The following is a 24,580-nucleotide window of genomic DNA, read 5'->3' as shown; positions in this document are numbered from 1 at the left end:
ATAGTAAAAACAAAAACAGAGTCGAGGAGGCAAGAAGCCAAGAGTAACAATATATCAGATAATACTTGTGAAACCAAGAGCGCAATGACAAGGCGATCAGATAATACAAACAAAAGCAGCACACTGCTTAAGAAGCCCTAATAGCCTGATCCGTTTCAGGTGTGATTACTGCCTCCGCCCCCTTATCAGGCAGAACAGAAAAAAACAGTTGAAACACAGAAAAATGGTTAGGATGACTGTAAAAAAAAATAGTAAAAATACAAAATCACAAACATAACTGCTGGAAACATTGATACATGAGAGTATGTGTGAATGCAGGGTCAAACCTTTAACGCTGTCACGTGTATTCCTGCACTGACTCTTGCTGTAAATGGTGTTATTTGTCACAAAGGCAGCTTACACAAAAATATTTTGTCAAGTTTTACTAAAAAGAACTACAAGTAATACATTTTTAAAGAGGAACTGCACTTTTGGGGAATTTTGCCGATCGTCCACAATCATTATGAAAGATGGATGATTTGTTTTTTTACATTCTAAATATTAAATAAATTCGATCAAAAGTCAGCTTCCACTGGAGCCTTTGGGAGCCACGCAATTCCGCCTACACAGCCCTTTAAAACACATCCAAACACAGAGCAAGCGTCTTTTTTTTGTTGTTCTGGCCATTTTCGGGTCCTAAATGGCTGTCAAAGTGTACCAACTTGTCGGAATACCTACTTAGAGTTCTTCTGTCCAGGTGAGATGCGTGATTTATAATCTACGATAAACTTCCAGGGCGCAAGGAAGCGAGAAAGCAGCAGACCACTCGATGATGTAATCTTAGGGACACTTGGTACAGTTATCATGGCGCCGCTATAAATAGTTTGCCTGTGTTAGCGCTTACATTAACAATATCACTAATACTTTCTTAATATTCAAGTCACGAAATGGAGTATTGTTGGCAGTTTTTGAATGGTTGTTTATTGGATTTCAAGGGGCGAAATAGTGTCGTAGTATTGCGGGCTCAGCTGTATTATTTACATTTATTTAATATTTAGAATGCATTAAAAAAAACAAATCCGTCGTCATGTCTTTCATAATGATTGTGAATGATAGGCAAAATTACAAAATAAGTGCAGTTCCCTATTTAGTGCAACTTCCCTTCTGCATGTTATCCCTAGATCCTGATGTTTATTCAGGTATCAACTAGGATTTGCTATGATCTATTTTTCCCTCCATCACCCACTGTTTTCTCTCTTTCTACAGGTGAGTGCAAATGTCCTTATTTTCCTGTGCACCAACATCATTGGAATCTGCACCCACTACCCTGCTGAGGTTTCTCAGAGACAAGCCTTCCAGGAAACCAGAGGATACATCCAGGCCAGGCTACATCTGCAGAGGGAGAATCAACAACAGGTAGGTTCAGGCACATAAATACCAAAAAAAACAACAAAGCTCTAAGCAGCGATGAACTGTCCGTCGCACGTCTGTGCACCTCAGGGTTCATGCGAGTTGGCAGCCATGTCACGTCCTTCCCAAAACATTTCAGGAAGATAGGATTTTGTGGAATGAAGTTATTTTTCACCATAAAGGGGACATCTTGGTGTTGATAAGCTGAACAGAAATGATAAAGTTAGCATGGTAACAGTTAGAACCAAGTTATAAGACTTGTACAAATAAGGCGTACAAATAAAAAATTGTCTAAAAAATGTAATGTGTATTAAGTAACAAGTTATATGACTCTGAGTTATACACCTAAAAAAGTTAGTATGGTAACGCTAACATGCTAACATTTAGCATGTGTCAATATGGCTAAAAGGTTAGCATGCTAAAGTTAGCAAGTTTAAGAACAACACAATATTCAAAAAATAAAAAGTCTTATGTTGAAGTGAAATGTGATTTAACAAGTTTTTGTCAGGTAACGGTATTACAACTTCCCTCTCTGGCAGTCATCGAGGGCAGACGCTCCCCTTCCCGCTCCCTTATCTCTCTTGCTTGCTTCTTTTGTCTTGCCTTGTCTTAACTCTTTTTGCACTGCTCTCCAAATCTAAACAATGGAACTAATTAACTGGCCTGGCAACAAAATTAACAAGATCTTGGGTTTGGGGGAACCTGCCTGTCTTGACGGAGCAGTGGTTGCTGGACACACGACGGACTCTTGGGAGAACAAGGAGAGCTGTGTGCCTGGCGACCCTTTCAGTCAAAGATGTAAAGATATCCACCTATTCGGAATTATGAAAACAGGACATCTGCTGCGTTGCTCTGGTTTGTCGACAAATTGAAAGTTGCTGGCAGCCTTCAAACTACCCCAAAGCTGCCACAAATGATTGGAGGATGCGGGCAGAACTGTGGACACTCTTGTGATTTGGATAACATCGGACTGTCTGCCCTGCAGGATGAATTTGAGGACCAGTAATAGACAATTAGGAGTGAAAAGCAAATGTTATTTTTGCTCGCAAACAAATCATTCTAATTTGGATTGTTTCCCTGGCTTCCGAGACTCTCCTGAAGGACAGTGTGGCAAAGACACAACAAACTCCCTTCTTGTCTCTCATGGACACACACCTGTTGTGGACTTTGGACTGACTGGCGGCTGCAAGAACACCAAGGTCGCGGAACAGAGACACGCTGCAGGCTTACACACACTCATGCATCCACGAAAAATATGCGTCACACACACATACCCCATCCCACGCCTTTGACGCTTGAATCCCTTAGGAGTGATGGACGGCTGGGCAGCGCTTGAATAGTAGCAGCCTGCCTCCGTAGCCCCCACTCCCTCCCCTCTGTCCCGAGTTGTATGTTGTAATATGTATATGTGCTCTGCTACAGAGTTTTTTCCCACTCCAGACGGGGCCCCATTAGGAGCCCAGTCTGAGATTGTATTTTTTTTACTCATCCTCCCCCAGCGTCTACCTTTTTCCCATCTTTTACGGGGCGCCTTGTGGCTATAACCCTGTGCACTGTTTGTTTGTATAATCTTGAACAGGTTTGTGCCGAAAACACATTTTTGTTGTACTTGTGCAATGACAATAAAGTTCCATCCATCCATCTATACATCCATCCGTAAAGATACTAGGCTAGACAAGGCGAGGCAAGTTTATTTATAGAGCACAATTACAGCACAATTCAAAGTCCTTTACAGAATATTAAAAGGCACAATTTAAAAAATGGATGGACATATTATTAATCTTCCTCTTCATGCTATTTCCTCAAGGTGATAGGAAAACATTATAGAACCTGCCATATCATATGATACTACCATGTTGGTAAAATACAAGCACACATTACATATACATATATAATACATAAAACATATTTTGTTATACTTGCTTTAATTAACCAAGCATAACCATGCGGTCAAACATTTTTTGTAATTCATCGTAATTTCCAATAGCCATAACAGACATAAGAATTCAATGCATCACACGTAATGTGGTTAAAATAAACCTGTATGTAATTATACATTTGGCCAACAGGCGGTTTCTTGTGCCGAAGCATGAAGCTTCGAGAAATTCTCGAACTATTGGCTCAATGAGGCTTTAGCTGACATTTTAAGCGTTTCTGACCATACAAGTGATCTACAAGAAAGGCTGACACAACTCTGGCTGGCGCAATGTACGTGAAAAAACACGTTTGAGGCACTGCTTGTGCGCCAAAGCTAACAACACCAACAGCGTCACTTGACTGCCTAGCAACCATGAGCATGACAGGACGAAGTCAACGGAGCAATACAAAATCGCAGGTGGTCTAACTGGGCAGGACTGCGCATCAATCTTTGATCCTATGCAAGAGCAGTTGACGAGAGGAGAACCAGGGGACATGGACGCTGCTTCAATAGAGCAACAAGTAGTCAACTTTCTGCAATCAGAGGGAATTGATGTCGCTTTTAACTAAATCGATGCATGCATTCTACTGAATAGAAGAAGCAATAATGCCACGCCAGTCACCATCGTCAAGCTCGCCAACAGGAAATCCAAAATGGCATTGCTGAAACAGGGAAAGAAGCTGAAGCGCACAAAAGTGTACATGAACGAGCACCTCATTAAACGCAATGCTGAAATTGCCAAGAAAGCACGCGACTTGAGGACCAGGGGGAAATTCAGGTAACCTGTAGTGCCAACTGCAAAATCTACATCAAACTGAATGGAGGTCCAGAAGCAAGAGTACTGGTTGTCAAAGACATTAAGGATCTGGACAGATATTTAAGCTCCCAGCGCAACCACAGCAACGTCAATTATAATGGAGTGGGACAGAAAACAAACATCGATATTCAACTACAAAACTTCAACGCTCCAAAGGATTACTGCACAAGATCTGTATTTAGGAGCACTTGTATCTACACTTACGGACATTCATAGAGTAACACAACAGATTGCTAAACAGGAAAATATGGAACTGAAAACCTGCTGCAGCATAGATTACAATAGTCTGAAATTGGAGAAGGAAATAGATACAGATGCAATTTTTTTCTCAAATATCAGGAATAACTGTTTTTATTATACAGACGAAAAATATAATAACATTAAAATAGACAACAAACTGTTGATTATTAATTTCAACATTAGAGGTTTGTATGCAAACTACAACAACATGAATCATTTTTTGGAACAATTGAACGAACACTTTAAAGTTATTGCTGTCTCAGAAAACATGGACAGATGCTAAAAAATGGAATACATTTTGATCTGAAAGGATATAAACTAAATCATATCCACAGAACTAACAAGAACAGAGGAGGGGTAGCTGTGCACGTGATGAAGAACTTGAACTACAAAGTGGTAAAAAACATCCATCCATCCAGCCATTTTCTACTGTTTATCCCTTTCGGGGTTGCGGGGGTGCTGGAGCCTATCCCAGCTGCACTCAGGCAGAAGGCAGAGTATACCCTGAACAAGTCGCCACCTCGTCGCAGGGCCAACACAGATAGACTACATTCACACTCTAGGGCCAATTTAGTGTTGCCAATCAGCCTATCCCCAGGTGTATGTCTTTGGAGGTGGGAGGAAGCCGAAGTATTCGGAGGGACCCCACGCAGTCACGGGGAGAACATGCAAACTCCACACAGAAAGACCCAGGACCTTCTTATTGTGTGCCACCGTGCTGCCGATAAAAAAAACATGTCATGAGCTATTGATAATATTTTAGAATGTCTAATCATTGAAATATGTCATTAAAAATGCAAAAACGTATTAATCAGTTTCATATATAGAACAGCTAAGTCAAACATTGATATGTTTGAGAACTTGATTAAGGCAACTTTCACTGAAATCAGTCAACAATTAACTTTCTCATGTAGAGACTTCAACATTGACCTCTTGAACCCTAACAAACAAAAGTCCATAGATGACTTTATTAAAACAATGTATAGCCTGAGTTTAAATCCTGAAATCACAAGGCCAAGCAGAAACTCAGGACACAGTGCCACACTTATTGATAATATTTTTACTGATGAATTTAATAATACCTGTTAATATCTGTTAATATTCGACATCAGTGATCATCTGTCAGTTTTCACATTACATGACTGAAACTACAAGAAGAAGAACATTGATGAGAAAAAATATAATTCAAAGAATATGCACAGAACAAATTATGACAGCTTACAAGAATGATCTGTGAGATCAAAGTTGGGAAAATGTATACAGTGAAAATTATCTAGATCAGTGTTTTTCAACCTTTTTTGAGCTGAGGCACATTTTTTTCATTGAAAAAATCCGGAGGCACACCGCCAGCAGAAATCATTTAAAAAACGAAACTCAGTTGACAGTAAAAAGTCGTCGTCGCAATTGTTGGATATGACTTTAAACCATAACCAAGCATGTATCACTATAGCTCTTGTCTCAAAGTAGGTGTACCGTCACCACCTGTCACATCACGCCGTGACTTATTTTGAGTTTTTTGCTGTTTTCCTGTGTGTATTGTTTCAGTTCTTGTCTTGCGCTCCTATTTTGGTGGCCTTTTCTCTTTTTTTGGTATTTTCCTGTAGCAGTTTCATGTCTTCCTTTGAGTGATATTTTCCTGCATCTACTTTGTTTTAACAATCAAGACTATTTAAGTGATTTTCATCCTTCTTTGTGGGGACATTGTTGATTGTCATGTCATGTTCCGATGTACTTTGTGGATGCTGTCTTTGCTCCACAGTAAGTCTTTGCTGTCGTCCAGCATTTTGTTTTTGTTTACTTTGTAGCCAGTTCAGTTTTAGTTTCGTTTTGAATAGTCTTCCCTAAGCTTCAATACCTTTTCTGAGGGGCACTCACCTTTTCTTTATTTTTGGTGTAAGCATTAGACACCTTTTTACCTGCACACTGCCTCCCGCTGTTTCCAACATCTACAAAGCAATTAGCTACCGGCTGCCACCTACTGATATGGAAGAGTATTACACGGTTACGCTGTCGAGCGCTGGACACCACCGACACACAACGACGCCACATAATTTGCAGATTATAATTACTGGTTGTCAAAAAATATTTTTCATCCAAATAGGTGAAATTACATAATCTCCCACGGCACACCAGACTGTATCTCACGGCACACTAGTGTGCCGCGGCACAGTGGTTGAAAAACACTGATGTAGATGATGCATATGGTAATTTTTTTCAACACTTTCATGATACCTTATAACAAACGTTGTCAATTGAAACAACTTGGTAAGAAGAAAAAGAAAATGACTGAAAAATGCTTGCAACAAGAAGAATACATTATTTAGAACATTTATAAGATTTACAAAGGCAGAAAACAAGTAACCTGACTGTCGCCAGAGGGCAATGCAAACTCCTTCAAGATAGCAAAAAATAATGAACCAATCAGGATCACCGGGCGGGATTTCATAGATGTGACGTTGATTCAAACAACAATGGCGGCACGCAGCGAGGAGTCGTGTGCTGACATTGATTCTGCATATTTTCTTTGCACAAACGACATTGATCGTCTACTGACATTGCTGCGTTGTTTCAGTAAAAGTTCTCTAACTTTTCGCTCTGTCGTTATCCAATATGTCGGCTGTTCTGTTTTGGATTTCCCAGCGTCGCTCTCATCAGCGTCACGGGTTGATTTCAATGTGAGTGGTTGAAGTAGAACGTCATTCAAGATAACAGACAAGTGGTTTATCCAATTACATACAATGATTTTTTTTACAAGGCCCCGCCTTCTGAAATACATCTCCTATTGAGAAGTCCCAGAACCTTGGGTGGAGCTCAGAGAACTACAAGGATGGTAACAAGAAATGTTTCCAATTTAAGATACGCCTGTCGGCGCAAACAAGACCTTTCCGACGGTATATCGTATGTGGGGGTTCATTAGCCGTTGAGTCTCGTAGTAGACAAAGGGTGTGTGTTTTTTTTCGTGAATAGCTTTGCCATGGTAACATGAAATGATCTGTTAACATTGTAACAGACTAAGATATCTGAGGGGAGGGGCTGTCACGTGACATCAAAGGAATTCATGTGATTAGATGAGGCTGCTACTATTACGCAATGACAGGAAGTTAAGTAGGATTTGTAGAAAAACTTCATGCAGAACAATGTCTGATTGTGGGCAAACGCTTTAAGATATCAACTTTTCGTAAAAACCGTGAGCGCCTCAAGGCTTTGAGGAACGTTCCGGTGTTCTCAGATTTCCGATAAGTGGAGAAATGGCCGAGTGAGAGCGACTAGGAAAATAAGAATTTTTGTGTTTTTGTGTTTGTTTGGTTCTGACTTCTTAACATTAGGCCTAGATGAAAGATTTAGCTGACTTTCTTGGCTTTGAGGGCAACCAGAAACCACATGGGACACATGAGCTCCATAAAAGTGACATTTTCTGAGAGAGGACAAGTGTGTCAACGCTTTCACCGAAACACATGACAGTGGCATAAAATATGTCGCTGTGACAACAGTTTGTTCACCCAAAAAAAGCTAATATTCTGGGCTCAGCCTCTAGTAAATAAGAGTGTGAGCCATCCGCTTTAATGGGGGAAGGCCAATGGCGCCCGCCTTACTCCGATGGCCGTCCAGCCTAAACCGAACATTGGCCGTCAAAACTTTTTAGCCAGGGTTAAAGTAGACAAGTGTGTCAACAAAATGAGACGTTAAGCACCAAAGCTACGTGAAAGAATGGCTGAGCTACAAAAGGAGGTAATCTTGCCTTTTTGGAGCGTTCTGCTGGAAATATTCGCCATTATAAAGGTGCATACCCATTCTAGTGGCCCATTTTTTTTGTTTATTTGTGAATAGCGTTGCCATGGTAATACAAAATGGTACCAATTTAAAGTACCGCCATCGGCACGAACAGCCCCTTTCCGACGGTATAACATACGTGGGGGTTTGTTGGCCGGTTCGTCCCGTATTAAGTGTAAGAGAAACGTGAAACGTGCAGAACAAGAAGTTGAATAATAAAGTTTGAAGTATGAGCAATAACAATATGGGCATTGCAAGCACCCATTCACTGCTGCTTGCAGCAGTGAATGGGTGCTTGCATTGCAGCAGGCCCATAACAAAAGAGCAACATGGAGCATCCTTAATAGCATTGTAAGAATAGGTGCTAAGAAAGATTATCCACAATACTTCTAAGACGGAAATTAAAAAAATTACAAAATGAACGTAGTATTTGAAAGCTTTAATAACTACTTTGTAAATATTGGACTAAATCTGGAGTAAAAGATTTCATATCCTGGGTCAGCTGAGAACTTAAATTACACTATGGACAGAAATCCCAACTCAATGTTCTTCAAGGGTCTGACAAAAGAGGAAATAATCAATACTGAGAACAAATGTAAATCCAAGACCTCAGCTGATTGTAACGGAATTGATATGGAAATGATAAAAAAGGTAATTGAAAAGATTTCAAAAACCTTTACATATAGCAGCAACTTATCATTTTAAATGGGCAAATGGGAGTTTTCCCAACCATGTGTACATGTGTTTGTGGACTTGGAGAAGGCATTCGACCATGTCCCATGGGAAGTCCTGTGGAGAGTGCTCAGAGAGTATGGGGTATTGTACCGCCTGATTGCGGCGGTTTGCTCCCTGTATGATCAGAGTCAGAGCTTGGTCCACATCGCTAGCAGTAAGTCGGACCCATTTCCGGTGCGGGTTGGACTCTGCCAGGGCTGCCCTAATTCACCGATATTGTTTACAGCTTTAAAGACAGAATATCTTGGCGCAGTCAGGGCGTTGATGGAATCTGGTTTGGTGGGTGCAAGATTAGGTCTCTGCTTTTTGCAGATGATGTGGTTCTGCTGGCTTAATCTGACCAGGATCTTCAGCTCTCACTGGATCGGTTCGCAGCAGAGCGTATGGGATGAAAATCAGCACTTCCAAGTCCGAGTCCATAGTTCTCGCCCGGAAAAGGGTGGAGTGCCATCTCTGGGTTGGGGAGGAGATCCTGCCACAAGTGCAGGCGTTCAAGTACCTCAGGGTCTTGTTCACAAGTGAGGGAAGAGTGGATCATGAGATCGAAAGGCGGATCCGTGCAGCATCTGGAGTGATGCGGACCCTCTTATCGGTCCGTCGTGGTGAAGAAAGAGCTAAGCCGGAAAGCAAAGCTCTCAATTTACCGGTCGATCTACGTCCCTATCCTCACTTATGGTCGTGAGCTTTGAGTTATGACCAAAGCCAACAAATTTAGCTGAACTGCACCAATTTTGTCAAGCGGAGTGGTCAAAAAGTCATTATTGTGCAAGGGGGAAGTGAGCTTTCCTGCTGTTCTCAGCTTGAGGCGTAAAGAGAAAATTTGAAGCAGTTTAAAAAAAAAGAGAGAGCGCCTCTCGAGTCGCGACTGCTGTTTGTACATTGATTGATGTTACATCGATGATGTCGTTCACAACAACATAAGCAGATGAGATGTGTTGCAGGTTTTTGCTAGCTTTCATTTCCTAGTTTAGTCTCTGTTGCATGTGGTCATCTCGACATTGATTGTTTAGTTCAGGACGGAGAGGTTGAGTGTGTCGGGGATGAATGAGCGCTACCCGACACATTATTTTCCCAAATAAATGTTTATTCTCCTCATAACGACAACATTTCACTCACATTTATGTCAAATCCCCTGATACTATTTTGCATTTATCAGTGGAGGCCATTTTATTGGCCAATTGTGCAACTACGGCTGCGGTTATGTGAACCCGGAAATCATACAACTTACTTTCTTGTTGAGTCTAGTGATTATTGATTGGGCATACTAGCGCTGTGTCAAATAAAAATAACAACCATGACGAGGTCCCAAACTTTTCGTAAACATGCTCTTTTTCACTCATTTGCTCCTCCTCTGTTTCACCGTCACAAGCTCCGGAATTTGCATGCACATTGCACGGCCCAATTATCGTTTATTTTATTTGATTATTGTATTTTCATAATCATGAGAAACCACAATCAAAATTGAAATTAAAATTTAATTAATTTTCCAGCCCTATAATTAAGTCAACGTCCAGCGGTCTAAAAAAGTAAATTAAAAGACGTAAGGTTTTACTTCCAAACATTGAAAAAAGCTTCGAGCACGAAGCTGTCTGCAATGGCTGGATATATGGCTCTCCCTCAGAGTAAAGAGAGGAGCAAAGAACATGAAGGTCGCTCTACATTACGATAGTCGAGGTCTCGTATTTTAACACAAATGTATATCACCACTGTCACCCCAGGAGGTGAAGAAGAACAACTTGACAGCAGTGCTGTGTTTCATTGACTTCAAAAAGGCATTTGATTCAATAGACAGAGGCATAATGCTGAAAATCCTGAAGGTTTACGGTGTCCCCCAGAATCTACTCTGGGGCATAGAGGCCATGTACAAGGGCACAAGAGCTAAGGTGGTAACTCCAGATGGTATCAGCGAGGAGTTCGAAATCTTAGCAGGGGTGCAGCAGGGAGACACTCTTGCCCCCGTCCTCTTTATCATAGCACTGGACTAAGCGCTCAGGAAAGCCATCAACGGGCGGGAGCAAAAGCCTGGCTTCACAATTACACCAAGGAAGTCTAGAAGACACCCTGCTGTAGACCTGGCAGACATGGACTACGCAGATGACATCTGCCTTATGTCTGACCGTGTGGAGCAGGCACAGGAACAGAGTGGAGGTGGAATGTGCTAAGGTTGGCCTCAGTCTGAATGCAAAGAAGACTGAGGTAATCATTTACAACTTACACATGGACCACCCACCAATTACAACATCAGATGGCAACGCTCTGCGAGAGGTCAATGACTTCAATTACTTGGGTTCCTGGATGAACTCCACAGAACAGGACCTTAAGGTCAAGAAGGCGCTAGCGTGGAGGGCCCTGAACGGTATGTCAAGAGTGTGGTGCTCAAATCTCCCCCGACACATGAAGCTGAGCCTATTCTAAGTCACTGTGGAGTCTGTCCTCCTGTATGGCTGCGAAAGCTGGACCCTGACATACACGCTGCAGAAGTCCTTAGATGGATGCTACACCAGAATGTTACGAGCTGTTCTGAATGTGGACCAGAGCATCCACATCACTAACGAGGGCCTATACGGGCAACTGCCGAGGTTCAGCAAGAATGTGGCAGCGAGGAGGATGAGGCTGGCTGGCCACTGCCACAGACATCGGGAGCTTCCAGCCAGCAGGCTGGTCCGATGGGAACCAACGAACGAGCATCGATCGCGAGGACGGTCTGTGCTAACGTACGTGGACATCCTGAAGAAAGATGTGGGAGCTGAAAGGCCGCGTGTATGGAGAACGGAAAGGATTGGAGACTCCGATAGAAGCTCGTCTGAGGACGACACAGAGAGACCCCAGCTTGACATGTCCGCTTTTAGGTGTTTTAAATGAATAAATAAAGTTATACTTACATTTTAAAGTTGCTCTTTCTGCTCTGCATAGCGCCGCCGTGTTCAAAATAATTTTCAGAGTTGAGTGGACAAAAGACCTTGTGATATGAAGGTGTAAAGTGTAAACAGCATGCACACTTGTTGCTAATGGGAGAAAAGGACACAGTTGACATACCTCTGTGAAGTTGCCCCCCACCACCTTGTCCAAATCTACTTAAACTTGTCTTAACCGTTTGTCTTAAGTTTGTGCTGGTTTTTGCTACAAAATGTTTTGTTTATGCCTTTACAGTTTTTAAATTATTCTGAAACACATTTTCTGACCAGTGATGTCATCCCCCCCCCCCCCCCCCCCCCCCCCCAGTTTTTTTGGTCTAACTATTATCGTTTTTACGTTATTAACATTTCAATATTCATAAACAGCCCCCACATCTTGTCAAAAACCTCCACAAACCAGTACCAATTGTTTGTGCTACATTTGTGCTGGATTTTGCTTCCAAAAATGTTGGTCTAACTATTAACGTTTTTAAGTTATTAACATTTTATAGTTTTATGTTAACGGGTACCTGGATCCATCCACCCCCGCCTCAAACTATGTCCAAATTTCCCCAAACTTGTTCCATTTGTTTGTGTGCTAGCTTTGTGCTGCAAACGTTTTTGGTTAAACTATTATAGTTTTTTAGGTTATTAACGCTTAATGATTCACCTGCATGTGAAGTTGTCCTGTCCCCAATCATTTGTGCTGCAAAAATTGTGCTGTTACGGTCTTAAGTTTTTTAATGTTATTAACATGTAAAGAACAGGGGTGTGGGAAACAGTCACGATTCTCACGTTGTGCGATTCAGAATCGATTCTAATTTTTAAAAAAACGATTTTTTAAAATTTTATTTTTTTTATTTTTTTATTATTATTTTTATTTATTTTATTTATTTTTTTAAATTAATCAATCCAACAAAACAATACACAGCAATACTATAACAATGCAATCCAATTCCAAAACCAAACCCCACCCAGCAACACTCAGAACTGCAATAAACAGAGCAATTGAGAGGAGACACAAACACGACACAGAACAAACCAAAAGTAGTGAAACAAAAATGAATATTATCAACAACAGTATCAATATTACACAGCACTTTATCTATGAGCTCTAGTGCAATGCACACTGGTACTTTATCTTTATCTCCATACTGTAGATTTTATGCCTACATCAAAGTGCCACCTGTGTCTATCAAGCTCCATGTTCTAATGTTTAAATGTTAGTTGTCTGGTTGTGGTTGTGTCTGTGCTTGTGTTTTTGTTCTGTTGTTTTTGGGTATGTTAAGAAAGCAATGATGCACTGTGCCCAAGACAAATTTCCCCGCGGGGACAATAAAGTTGAACCTTGAACCTTGAACCTTGAACCTTGAACCTTGAACCTTGAACCTATTAGTTACAATTTCAACATAGCAGTGATTAAAAATCCCTCATTGACATTATCATTAGACATTTATAAAAAAAATAAAAATAAAAAAAAGAACAATAGTGTCACAGTGGCTTACACTTGCATCCCATCTCATAAGCTTGACAACACACTGTGTCCAATATTTCACAAAGATAAAATAAGTCATATTTTTGGTTCATTTAATAGTTAAAACAAATTTACATTATTGCAATCATTTGATAAAACATTGTCCTTTACAATTATAAAAGCTTTTTACAAAAATCTACTACTCTGCTTGCATGTCAGCAGACTGGGGTAGATCCTGCTGAAATCCTATGTATTGAATGAATAGAGAATCGTTTTGAATCGGGAAAAAAAAATCGTTTTTAAATCGAGAATCGCGTTGAATCGGAAAAAAACGATTTTGAATTGAATCGTGACCCCAAGAATCGATATTGAATCGAATCGTGGGACACCCAAAGATTCGCAGCCCTAGTAAGTAATGTGTTAATAACTGTGACTAAACCCTAACTATGTCAAAATCTCCGGCAATGTGTCCCATTTGTTTTTGCTATGTTTGTGCTGTTTTTTGAAGATTTTTAATTATTATTTTTTATTATTGTAGTTTTTAAGTTAACGTTTTGTGATTCACCTGTGTGAAGTTGCCCCTCCCCCCATGTTGTCCAAATCTCCCTAAACTTGTCCCAATCGTTTGTGCTTCATTTCCGATTAAAACATTTTTGTTTGTGCCATTACAGTTTTTAAGTTACTAACGTTTTATGTTTTTTATGGTATGTAAGTGTTATTATCATAACCAAACCCCCAACCTTTTCAAAATCACATTTTGACACATTTTTTGTGCTTTGTTTGTGCTGCAAAAATGTTCAGTCTAACTTGAATAAATTATGTTATTAACAAATGATGATTCATAACCAGCCCCCATCTTCTCAAAATGTCCCCATGCCAGTCCCAATCGTTTCATAACCAGTCCTCCCACCTTTTCAAAATTTCCCCATACCAGTCCCAATCGTTTTTTCTTGTTCGTGTGGAAATGTTTTTGGTCTAACTCTTATAGTTCAAGTTATTAACAAATCATAATAATAATATATTATAATACTAACCAAGTTGTAGAAACATTATTGTAACAGCAAACACTAAGGAACAATTTTTCTACTGTAGTAACACATCGCCTTGGGAAGCCATGCTAAGGTATTAGCCCTAAGCTAGGTATGGCAAAAGGTAAGCAAGCTACGAAAAGAGATAAGGTGTAGCGGGGGTTGTATATTGTAGCGTCCCGGAAGAGTTAGTGTTGTAAGGGGTTCTGGGTATTTGTTCTGTTGTGTGTATGTTGTGTTACGGTGCGGATGTTCTCCCAAAATGTGTTTGTCATTCTTGTTTGGTGTGGGTTCACAGTGTGGCGCATATTTGTAATAGTGTTAAAGTTGTTTACACAGCCACCTTCAGTGTGACCTGTATGGCTGTTGATCAAGTATGCTTGCATTCACTTATGTGTGTGTAAAAGCACACATAAGTGGGCCGGCACGCTGTTTGTATGGAGGAAAAGCGGACGTGACGACAGGTTGTAGAGGACGCTAAAGGCAGTGCCTTTAAGGCACGCCCCCAATATCTCCGGGTGGAGATCGGGAGAAATTCGGGAGAATGGTTGCCCCGGGAGATTTTCGGGAGGAGCACTGAAATTCGGGAGTCTCCCGGGGAAATCGGGAGGGTTGGCAAGTAGGGTTTCACAGCACAAACGCATGGGACACGTTTGGGGAGATTTTGACATAGTTGGGGGGAGGGTCTAGTTATGATTAATAACACGTTAATTACACGTTAATGGCATAAAACGTTAATAACTTAAAAGTATGATAGTTAGACCAAAACATTTTGCAGCACAAACGATTTGGACAAGTTTGGGGAGATGTGGACAAGGTGGGGGGCGAGCTTTGCACAAGTATTTGTCGGCTGGATTCAAAGGACACTTGGAGCTTTTTGAATTGGGACAGTCATTGCGCACCACAATGACATCAGCACCCCACAAATGCGCACTGCGAAGGATGCAGTCGCAGAATTGAGACACAGCTATTGTCAAGATAATATTTCAATGGGAAATACTAAAAAAGTAAAGTACATTAAAAAATACATCAAACAAACCTTTAACGAGGCATTTAGCCTTTCTGGAAGAAAGGCTAAATGCCGCCTAGCACCCATTGAGAACAGACGCTGGTTGGACCACCACGCATATTTAATGAGCCGCACGTGAGACGGACGCAACATCATGTAAATCCAAGCAATATATCTACATATTATAATAATATGTATGTGCATACAATATATATAATATACAGTTGTGGTCAAAAGTTTACATACACTTGTGAAGGACATAATGTCATGGCTGTCTTGAGTTTCCAATAATATATACAATTCCTTTTTTTTTTTTGTGATAGAGTGATTGGAGCACATACTTGTTTGTCACAAAAACATTCATGAAGTTTGGTTCTTTTATGAATTTATTATGGGTCTACTGAAAATGTGACCAAATCTGCTGGGTCAAAAGTATACATACAGCAACATACATTATCAATTTTGGTGATGTAGAAAAGTTTCAATCAAATCAAATTAGCTTCATGGCATGGCCTGACCAACACGCCAGATTGTAGTCAGCTGGAGGCGTGTCTTAATGAAATTAAACAATGGATGTCCGCTAACTTCTTGCAACTCAACACTAAGAAAACGGAAATGCTGATTATCGGTCCTGCTAAACACCGACATTTATTTGATGATTCCACCTTAACATTTGACAACCAAACAATTACACAAAGCGACTCAGTAAAGAATCTGGGTATTATCTTCGACCCAACTCTCTCCTTTGAGTCACACATTAAGAGTGTTACTAAAACGGCCTTCTTTCATCTCCGTAATATCGCAAAAATTCGTTCCATTTTGTCCACTAGCGACGCTGAGATCATTATTCATGCGTTCGTTACGTCTCGTCTCGACTACTGTAACGTATTATTTTCGGGTCTCCCTATGTCTAGCATTAAAAGATTACAGTTGGTACAAAATGCGGCTGCTAGACTTTTGACAAGAACAAGAAAGTTTGATCATATTACGCCTATACTGGCTCACCTGCACTGGCTTCCTGTGCACTTAAGATGTGACTTTAAGGTTTTACTACTTACGTATAAAATACTACACGGTCTAGCTCCATCTTATCTTGCCGATTGTATTGTACCATATGTCCCGGCAAGAAATCTGCGTTCAAAGAACTCCGGCTTATTAGTGATTCCCAGAGCCCAAAAAAAGTCTGCGGGCTGTAGAGCGTTTTCTATTCGGGCTCCAGTACTATGGAATGCCCTTCTGGTAACAGTTAGAGATGCTACCTCAGTAGAAACATTTAAGTCCCATCTCAAAACTCATTTGTATACTCTAGCCTTTGAATAGCCCCCTCTTTTTTTTTAGACCAGTTGATCTGCCGTTTGTTTTCTTCTCTCCTCTGCTCCCCCCTACCCCCTTGTGGAAGGGGAGACACTCAGGTCCGGTGGCCATAGATGGGGTGCTGGCTGTCCGAGGTCGGGACCCGGGGTGGACCACTCGCCTGTATATTGGTTGGGAACATCTCTGCGCTGCTGACCCGTCTCCGCTCGGGATGGTTTCCTGCTGACCCCACTGTGGACTGGACTCTTACTGTTATGCTGGATCCACTATGGACTGTACTCTCACAATATTATGTTAGACCCACTCGACATCCATTGCATTCGGTCTCCCTAGAGGGGGGGGGTTACCCACATATGCGGTCCTCTCCAAGGTTTCTCATAGTCATTCACATCGACGTCCCACTGGGGTGAGTTTTTCCTTGCCCTTATGTGGGTTCTGTACCGAGGATGTCGTTGTGGCTTGTGCAGCCCTTTGAGACACTTGTGATTTAGGGCTATATAAATAAACATTGATTGATTGATTGATTGAACTTCATGTGAGTGATTATGATTGACGACACCTGTTGACTTCTCTGAGCCATTTAAATAGGGCTCATGTGATGCGGTCATTAGACTCGGTTACAAACACGACAATTGGAAGGTCCAAGGAACTCAGCACAGATCTGAAAAAACAAATCATTGACTTGAACAATTCAGGAAAGTCACTTGGAGCCATTTCAATTCAGCTTAAGGTCCCAAGAGCAACTGCGCAGACAATTGTTTGTAAGTATAAAGTGCATGGCATAGTTTTGTCACTGCCACGATAAGGAAGAAAAAGCAAGCTTTCACCTGCTGCTGAGAGAAAATGGTCGGGATGATCAAGAGTCAACCGAGAACCACCAAAAAGCAGGTCTTCAAGGAATTGGAAGCTGCTGGAATACAGGTGTCAGTGTCCACGGTCAAGCGTGTTTTGCATCGCCATGGACTGAGAGGCTACCATGCAAGAAGGAAGCCCTTGCTCCAGAAGCGACATCTTAAGGCTCGTCTAAAGTTTGCTGCTGATCACATGGACAAAGATAAGACCTTCTGGAGGAAAGTTATGTGGTCAGATGAAACAAACATTTAGCTGTTTGGCCACAATACCCAGCAATATGTTTGGAGGAGAAAAGGTGAGGCCTTTAATCCCAGGAACACCAGCCCTACCGTCAAGCATGGTGGTGGTAGTATTATGCTCTGGGCCTGTTTTGCTGCCAATGGAACTGGTGCTTTACAGAGAATAATGGGACAATGAAAAAGGAGGATTACCTCCAAATTCTTCAGGACAACCTAAAATCATCAGCCCGGAGGTTGGATCTTGGGCGCAGTTGGGTGTTCCAACAGGACTATGACCCCAAACACACATCAAAAGTGGTAAAGGACTGGCTAGAATTAAGGTTTTAGAATGGCATTCCCAAAGCCCTGACTTAAACCCCATTGAGAACATGTGGACAATGCTGAAGAAACAAGTCCATGTCAGAAAACCAACAAATTTGGCTGAACTGCACCAATTTTGTCAAGAGGAGTGGTCAAAAATTCCACCAGAAGCTTGTGGATGGCAACCAAACGCGCCTTGTTGCAGTGAAACTTGCCAAGGGACATGTAACCAAATTAGGGCTGCAGCTAACGATTATTTTTCTATCGATTAATCTATAGATTATTTTTTTCGATTAATCGGTTAATCTATAGATTATTTTTTTCGATTAATCTATAGATTATTTTTCCTTTTACCGATTTTTTTTTTTTTATTTAAAATGAAGAGGAAAAAATAAATGTAGGCCAGTTTTTTCAAAAGGCATGGCTTTTATTTACAAAAAAAAAAGTATGGCCACTAGTCAGTCAACATTGACAACAACATGACAAAATATTCTGTAACAATGTAAACATTTAAAACTTTTAACATTTAACAAAATTAAAAGTAGCTTATTTGCTTTTTAATGTGCAAATATAAAAGTAAACATCCAGTGCAAATCTTAATATTCTGGAATAGTATAAGCATTTCAAAAGTAAAAGTATTGCTTATTTTGCTTTAAAATGTGCAAAAATAAAGATAAACATCCAATACAAAAAAGTGCAAAACGGAAATATTCTGTAACAAGTGTAAACATTTCAACAAAAGTAAAAGTATTGCTTATTTGCTAAAATGTGCAAAAATAAAGCTAAACATCCAATACAAAAAAGTGTACAGTGTAAACATTTCAACAAAAGTAAAAGTATTGCTTATTTTGCTTAATAACACAACAATGATAGTATGATTAAAGTGAAAGTTAATTGTTCGTTTGTACATAGTATATGTAACTGTTAATGTTGTAAAAGGTATTTGCACAACTAATTAACGTTAGCGTTTGTGACACGTCTTGTGCCGTGGGGTTCTTTCAGGACCGACAGACTGAACGCCAGACGGGTTTGCCAGGTTTACAATCTTTTAATTTTACACAAAGTCTTTTCTCTTCCAACTGCGCGGATCGCGCACCTGGGCACGATTGCGGCGTCGCACCCGGCGCGCCCCGCCTCGCCACTTGCTCGCCGCCGCCGCCTCCCCACAGCGTTAAAGAGGAGCGCGTCTTTGTAAACACTGAACAGGCACGCCAAACGCGCCTCTCAGAGCGAAACGGTGCTTTAGTTTATGAATTTACAACGCAGATACAAATGACACATTCATGTTTTTGTGTAATAATGACAACGTATACGCACGCGGACGATTGACTTGTTGATGGTGATGGCAAGAACGCTGTCGGGGGTTTTCTTTTCAAATGTTCGTTCATAGCCGTTGTGCTGCTATGATAGGCCATTTCCGCTCGAGACAGTGTGCATACAACAACATTATTAGGCCGTTTATTGAAATTCTCCCACACTTTTGACGACTTTTGGCGTGCTTTTTTCCTCTCGCTCGCATCGTCTGCTTTGCGCTCCGCCATGACAGTAAAGTAGTGTGACGTAAATATGTGACGCGCCGACGCACAAAAACGGCGTCGACGTATTTACGTAACCGATGACGTCGACTACGTCGACGCGTCGTTTCAGCCTTAAACCAAATATTAACATTGCTGTATGTATACTTTTGACCCAGCATATTTGGTCACATTTTCAGTAGACCCATAATAAATTCATGAAAGAACCAAACTTCATGAATGTTTTTTGTGACAAACAAGTATGTGATCCAATCACTCTATCACAAAAAAATAACAATTGTCGAAATTATTGGAAACTCAAGACAGCCATGACATTATGTTCTTTACAAGTGTATGAAAAAAAAGCCAAACATGTAAGAATACAGTACCACCTGCGCTAAAGCCATATTTTTGAGAGTAATTGCCAATACACTGTGTGTGCACGTGCACGCATCCACACATGGACACGCATACACAAATACATACATTACGACGCTTTTTTTCGCCACACAGCAGAGCGTTGATTGTCACGTAACAACAATCATTTGTAGTAAAATAACACTTCAGTTTGCATTGATTAAAGCAAGCTATAACAGACTGAACAACAACACATAAATTCAACTACTTCAATTTTAACAACCCCCCGCCCCCTACATCAGACGCTGACGACAATGCAATATGAAGTATAAGCAATAAAACATTGAATATTAAGAGTATATGAAAGTTCCACTTCTACCTTTTTTACTTCCCTGACGACCTCCTTAAAGTTTTGTAATCAATCAAAAATATCAATCAGCTGAAATGTGCCAATTGTGGATAAGTGTGGAGAAAGTGTTTTGCACATCACCCATCATGCATTGTAATGGATTTATATATGTGTAAATTAAATTATACGTAGTGATTGAAAGCGTTTTTTTAATGTCCACAAATTTCAATGAGCGGGGGTGTGTTATGTGCGACCTTGTGTTTACTTTATTTGTTCCATTCTTCCATTTTCTACCGCTTGTGCCTTTTGGGGTCGCGGGGAGTGCTGGAGCCTATCTCAGCTGCACATGGACAAGTCGCCACCTCATCGCAGGGCCAACACAAATAGACAGACAACATTCACACTCACATACACTAGGGGCCAATTTAGTGTTGCCAATCAACCTATCCCCAGGTGCAAGAAATCTCCTTGTTAAACTTGTGATGTCTCGCGGGCCACACTGTATTGTACTTGTACTGTAATATAATATATATATAATATAACTTTCTCTAAATACTGACCATGGTCTTTTTCATTGATAATTCAAAATATTGTTTGAACTAATATAGCCAGCATAACTATCTAGGAAAATGTTTCTAAGAAAACTCTGTGTGTTACAACTTTTTTATGCAGCATTCAAACAAGGCACTACTACTACTATATATATTTATACATACATGTATATACTGTATTAGGGCTGTCAAGTGATTAATTTTTTAAATCAGATTAATCGCACTCTTGAACTATGACTAATTATGTCCACCTTTCATTACTTTGACTGCCTCACTACTCTATGTCCTATCATTCTACAGTTAATTGCACATCATATCTAATATACTGTCATACATGTTGTTAAAAGGTTGATATTTAGGTGGTGTCTTTGTGTTGTAGTGTAACACTGATATTACTCTTTTTTAAAATAACAGATTAAGTTCTGCTGCTGCTTCATTGTTTAAGGAAAATAATTGTTTAAATCGTTGCTGATGATCAAAGTATCCTCTTAAACCAGGGACTTTATTTTATATTTTGTTCTTTTTTTGTTTGTATTATTAGCTCAGGATTTACGAGTCTTACATTATTTTCAAGGCTTTTTAACATTTTTACGTTTATCTTATCTATGCATGAAACTTTAAAATTTACAGAAATATGTACTCATGCTAAGTATTTATTTAAGATAAAACAACTTGACACGCATATTTGGGTTTGACTTTTTCTCAATTTGCTTTCCGGAAAAAATATTACGATATATATCGTTTATCAAAAATCAGACAAAATACACCGGGATATGAGTTTTTGTCCGTATCACTCAGCCCTACCTCTGGGGTATATATTTTTTGGGTGGGACAAATGTGTCTCTCTCCATTATTGGGGGGACATGTCCACCCCGTCCTCCCCGGTTCCTACGCCGCTGCATAAACATGATTCATTTAAGAATAAGTTTCCTTATTATTTTCTCTGAGACATCTCCCACAGTTGATCATTAACACATTGCATTACATGCAATTTAAAAGGTGACCAGTAGCTTTAAGAGAAGTCACTTCAACCGAGTGCTGCACTGTGTTTTAACAGCCTTTATATTGCGGCACAACAATTCAAAAGTTCCACTACAATGAGCGCACTCACATACAGTTACTGAACGGCTGCAATTTAAATATGAATAAGTGATGGCCACCACAAAATTATTAGCCGTGTGTCAGGCGAGTGCCAACTCCAGGAAGAGGCTCGATGCCGCAAAGCATCCAAAGTGATCCAAAGCATCTATTAAATATAATGTAATGATTTCACTCACCAGACATGTCTTGTTGGAATCGGTGCCTCATGTACATTTACTGATCTTAATCTAGAAGACATGAATGGACGGTGGACATGTAGCGCCGTGCGCTGTCATGCAGGTAATCAGCTGCTGGTGTAGCACGCAAACTTTCCACAGGATTTGCCCAAAAGGTACTTTCTTCTTCGTGTTTTATGGCGGTTGGCATCCAGCTTTACGGTGCATTTACCGCCACCTTCTGCTCCAAAGTGTGGGTCAGACAGTAGTTAACAATCTAAATCCCCATTGCACAAAAAACTTGAAACTAACTCAGAGAAATTAAGATAACTAACTCATTTGTACTTATATCTGTTAGCCTCCTCTTCAACACAACTCTCTGTTGTTCATATTTACTGCACATAACTATAACATGCTCCACAGACTCTTCCTCCTGACATGCCTCACGCAGTAAAGTTTGATGTTTACCTAATAATCTCATTGTTTTAAGATATAGTGCCCCAACCTTAATCGTGTCAGTATATTCTTCACTCCTTACTGCACTTCTGACCCTTTCAACATCCACACACTGGTATATTTCCTATCATGTCTTCCTTTGCCTTCTCTATCCCACCTCCCTTGCCATCCTCCAACACTTTTCACATGTCATCTCTGCATTACTCATTAACATGCATATCTATGTTTTCTTTTCTTAGAGCTCTCAATGCCAACTCATCTGCCTTTTCATTTCCACTCACACCTGAAACTGAACCCCTATCCCCTAATTTGTTATTTCTTTTAATACTTCAAATGAAATATCTTGATGTCATGTCTGTGTTGATCATGTTTTTGTTTGGCCATGTGCTGTTTGTTTTTTGGACGCTTTTTAGTTCCTGGTCGTTCACTCCCTTGTTTTGTTTCCATGGTTACCCATTAGTTTCACCTGTTCCACGTTTGGACTCACACACCTGTCACCAATCATGTCACTGTTATTTAAGCCTGTCTTTTTCTGTTGGTCGGCTGGCCACATTATCTGCTGTTACCCTTGTCACTCATGCGTTGATTCCATGCCATTGTTCCATGATCCTTTCCATGCTTGTTACAAGTAAGTTTTTGTTTATTCATGTCACGTTTAGCAGTTCTTTTGTTTCATGTCCTTAGTCTACATTAAGTGTAAGTTTTTGTTTCATAGTCAAGTTTGTACCTCCACCTTGTGCGCGCCTCTGGTTTGTTCTTTTTGTTATAGTAAAAATAAATATGTCCTTACCTTCACGCCATGTCCGCTCCAACTTTTATTGCATCTCGGGAAAACAAACCCGCCATAGTCCATGTCATGATACTTGACAGCTGTTTGAATTAAATGACGTCTAATTTGCTAGAACATAAGCTGAGTCACAGAAAAACAACACTCTTTCTTTGTTAGCTCCAATCACTTCAATGCCACCAGTATTGCCACAATTTCCACCATATACACCCCTAATTTATCTGACGTCTTTATATTCACCTCAATTCCTTTTGTTGGCAATGCTACCCCAAACCCAGTTACACCCGTCTCTAATTGCCTCGCCCCAACTGTATAAGCCACTGTAAAATGATCATACATACACTGTAAAAAAAGATTCTGTAAAAAAACGATCATCTACTGGCAGCTACGGCTGCCAAACGAAAACCATAAAATTAAAGTAAAACATTGTAAACCAAATAATGATCAAAAACATTTTGTTTACAGAAATTTTCATGAAACGTTTTGCGTAAAAATATCGTAATTTTACAGATTTTTACTAAATTATTAAGATCAACCACCTTTAATAAAGTGACGATGCAAACCGTTCTGCAGAAAAATACCTTTATTCTACAGAGTTTTTTCACATTTTTACGATCAAACACCTTTAATGAAGTGACAATGCTGGCAGTTCCACAGAAAAATACCATTATTTTACAGATTTTTTCTGAATTGTTAAGATCAACCACCTTTAATAAAGTGACGATGCAAACATTTCTGCAGAAAAATACCTTTATTCTACAGCATGGGTGTCAAACTCTGGCCGTGTAATTTCACTTGGCCCTTGAGGCGATATCAAATTAACACTAAAGCTGGCCCGCTGATTATATATTGCGGCGGTGCCGCGGTAACACCGCATTCACCGCTAATTCTAATACTTGCCAACCCTCCCGGGAGTCTTCCAAACTTCAGCACCCCTCCCGGAAATCGTCACGTCTGCTTTTCAGCCAGTCCAACGAGTGCTGGCCCAGTCACATAACATGTGCAGCTTCTGCATGCACACACAATTGAATGCAACGCATACTTCATCAACAGCCATATAGGTTACACTGAGGGTAGCCAAATAAAAAACTTTAACACTGTTAGAAATACACGCCACACTGTGAATCCACACCAAACAAGAATGACAAACACATTTCTGGAGAACATCCGCACCGTAACACAACATAAACACAACAGAACAAATACCCAGAACCCTTTGCAGCACTAACTCTTCCAGGACGCTACAAGGTGTGTGTGTGGGGGGGGGGTTTGGTGGTAGCGGGGGTGTATTTTGTAGCGAATGGAGCTAAGATAGGCTGCAGCCACCACC

At 40.4% G+C, this 24,580-nt stretch overlaps 1 protein-coding gene and 1 long non-coding RNA gene across 2 annotated transcripts in view; one reads left to right on the top strand and one right to left on the bottom strand.

Moving 5' to 3' along the window:
- Positions 1–24,580, top strand: part of LOC133618606 (adenylate cyclase type 6-like) — a 166,032-nt gene that overhangs the window by 95,373 nt on the left and 46,079 nt on the right. Inside the window, exon 5 of the mRNA XM_061979127.2 lies at positions 1,246–1,395. Coding sequence (XP_061835111.1) covers positions 1,246–1,395 — 150 coding nt within the window. The remainder of the gene's footprint in view (positions 1–1,245; positions 1,396–24,580) is intronic.
- Positions 1,233–22,810, bottom strand: LOC133618625 (uncharacterized). Its single transcript, XR_009817317.1, has 4 exons — positions 22,513–22,810; positions 22,029–22,248; positions 1,475–1,593; positions 1,233–1,371 (listed from the first exon to the last, which is right to left on the bottom strand). It is a non-coding gene; the product is annotated as an uncharacterized lncRNA (long non-coding RNA).

Source organism: Nerophis lumbriciformis, linkage group LG01, assembly GCF_033978685.3.
Source record: "Nerophis lumbriciformis linkage group LG01, RoL_Nlum_v2.1, whole genome shotgun sequence".
In the NCBI taxonomy this organism is placed as follows: domain Eukaryota; kingdom Metazoa; phylum Chordata; class Actinopteri; order Syngnathiformes; family Syngnathidae; genus Nerophis; species Nerophis lumbriciformis.
This window is presented reverse-complemented; position numbering and strand designations above follow the sequence as displayed.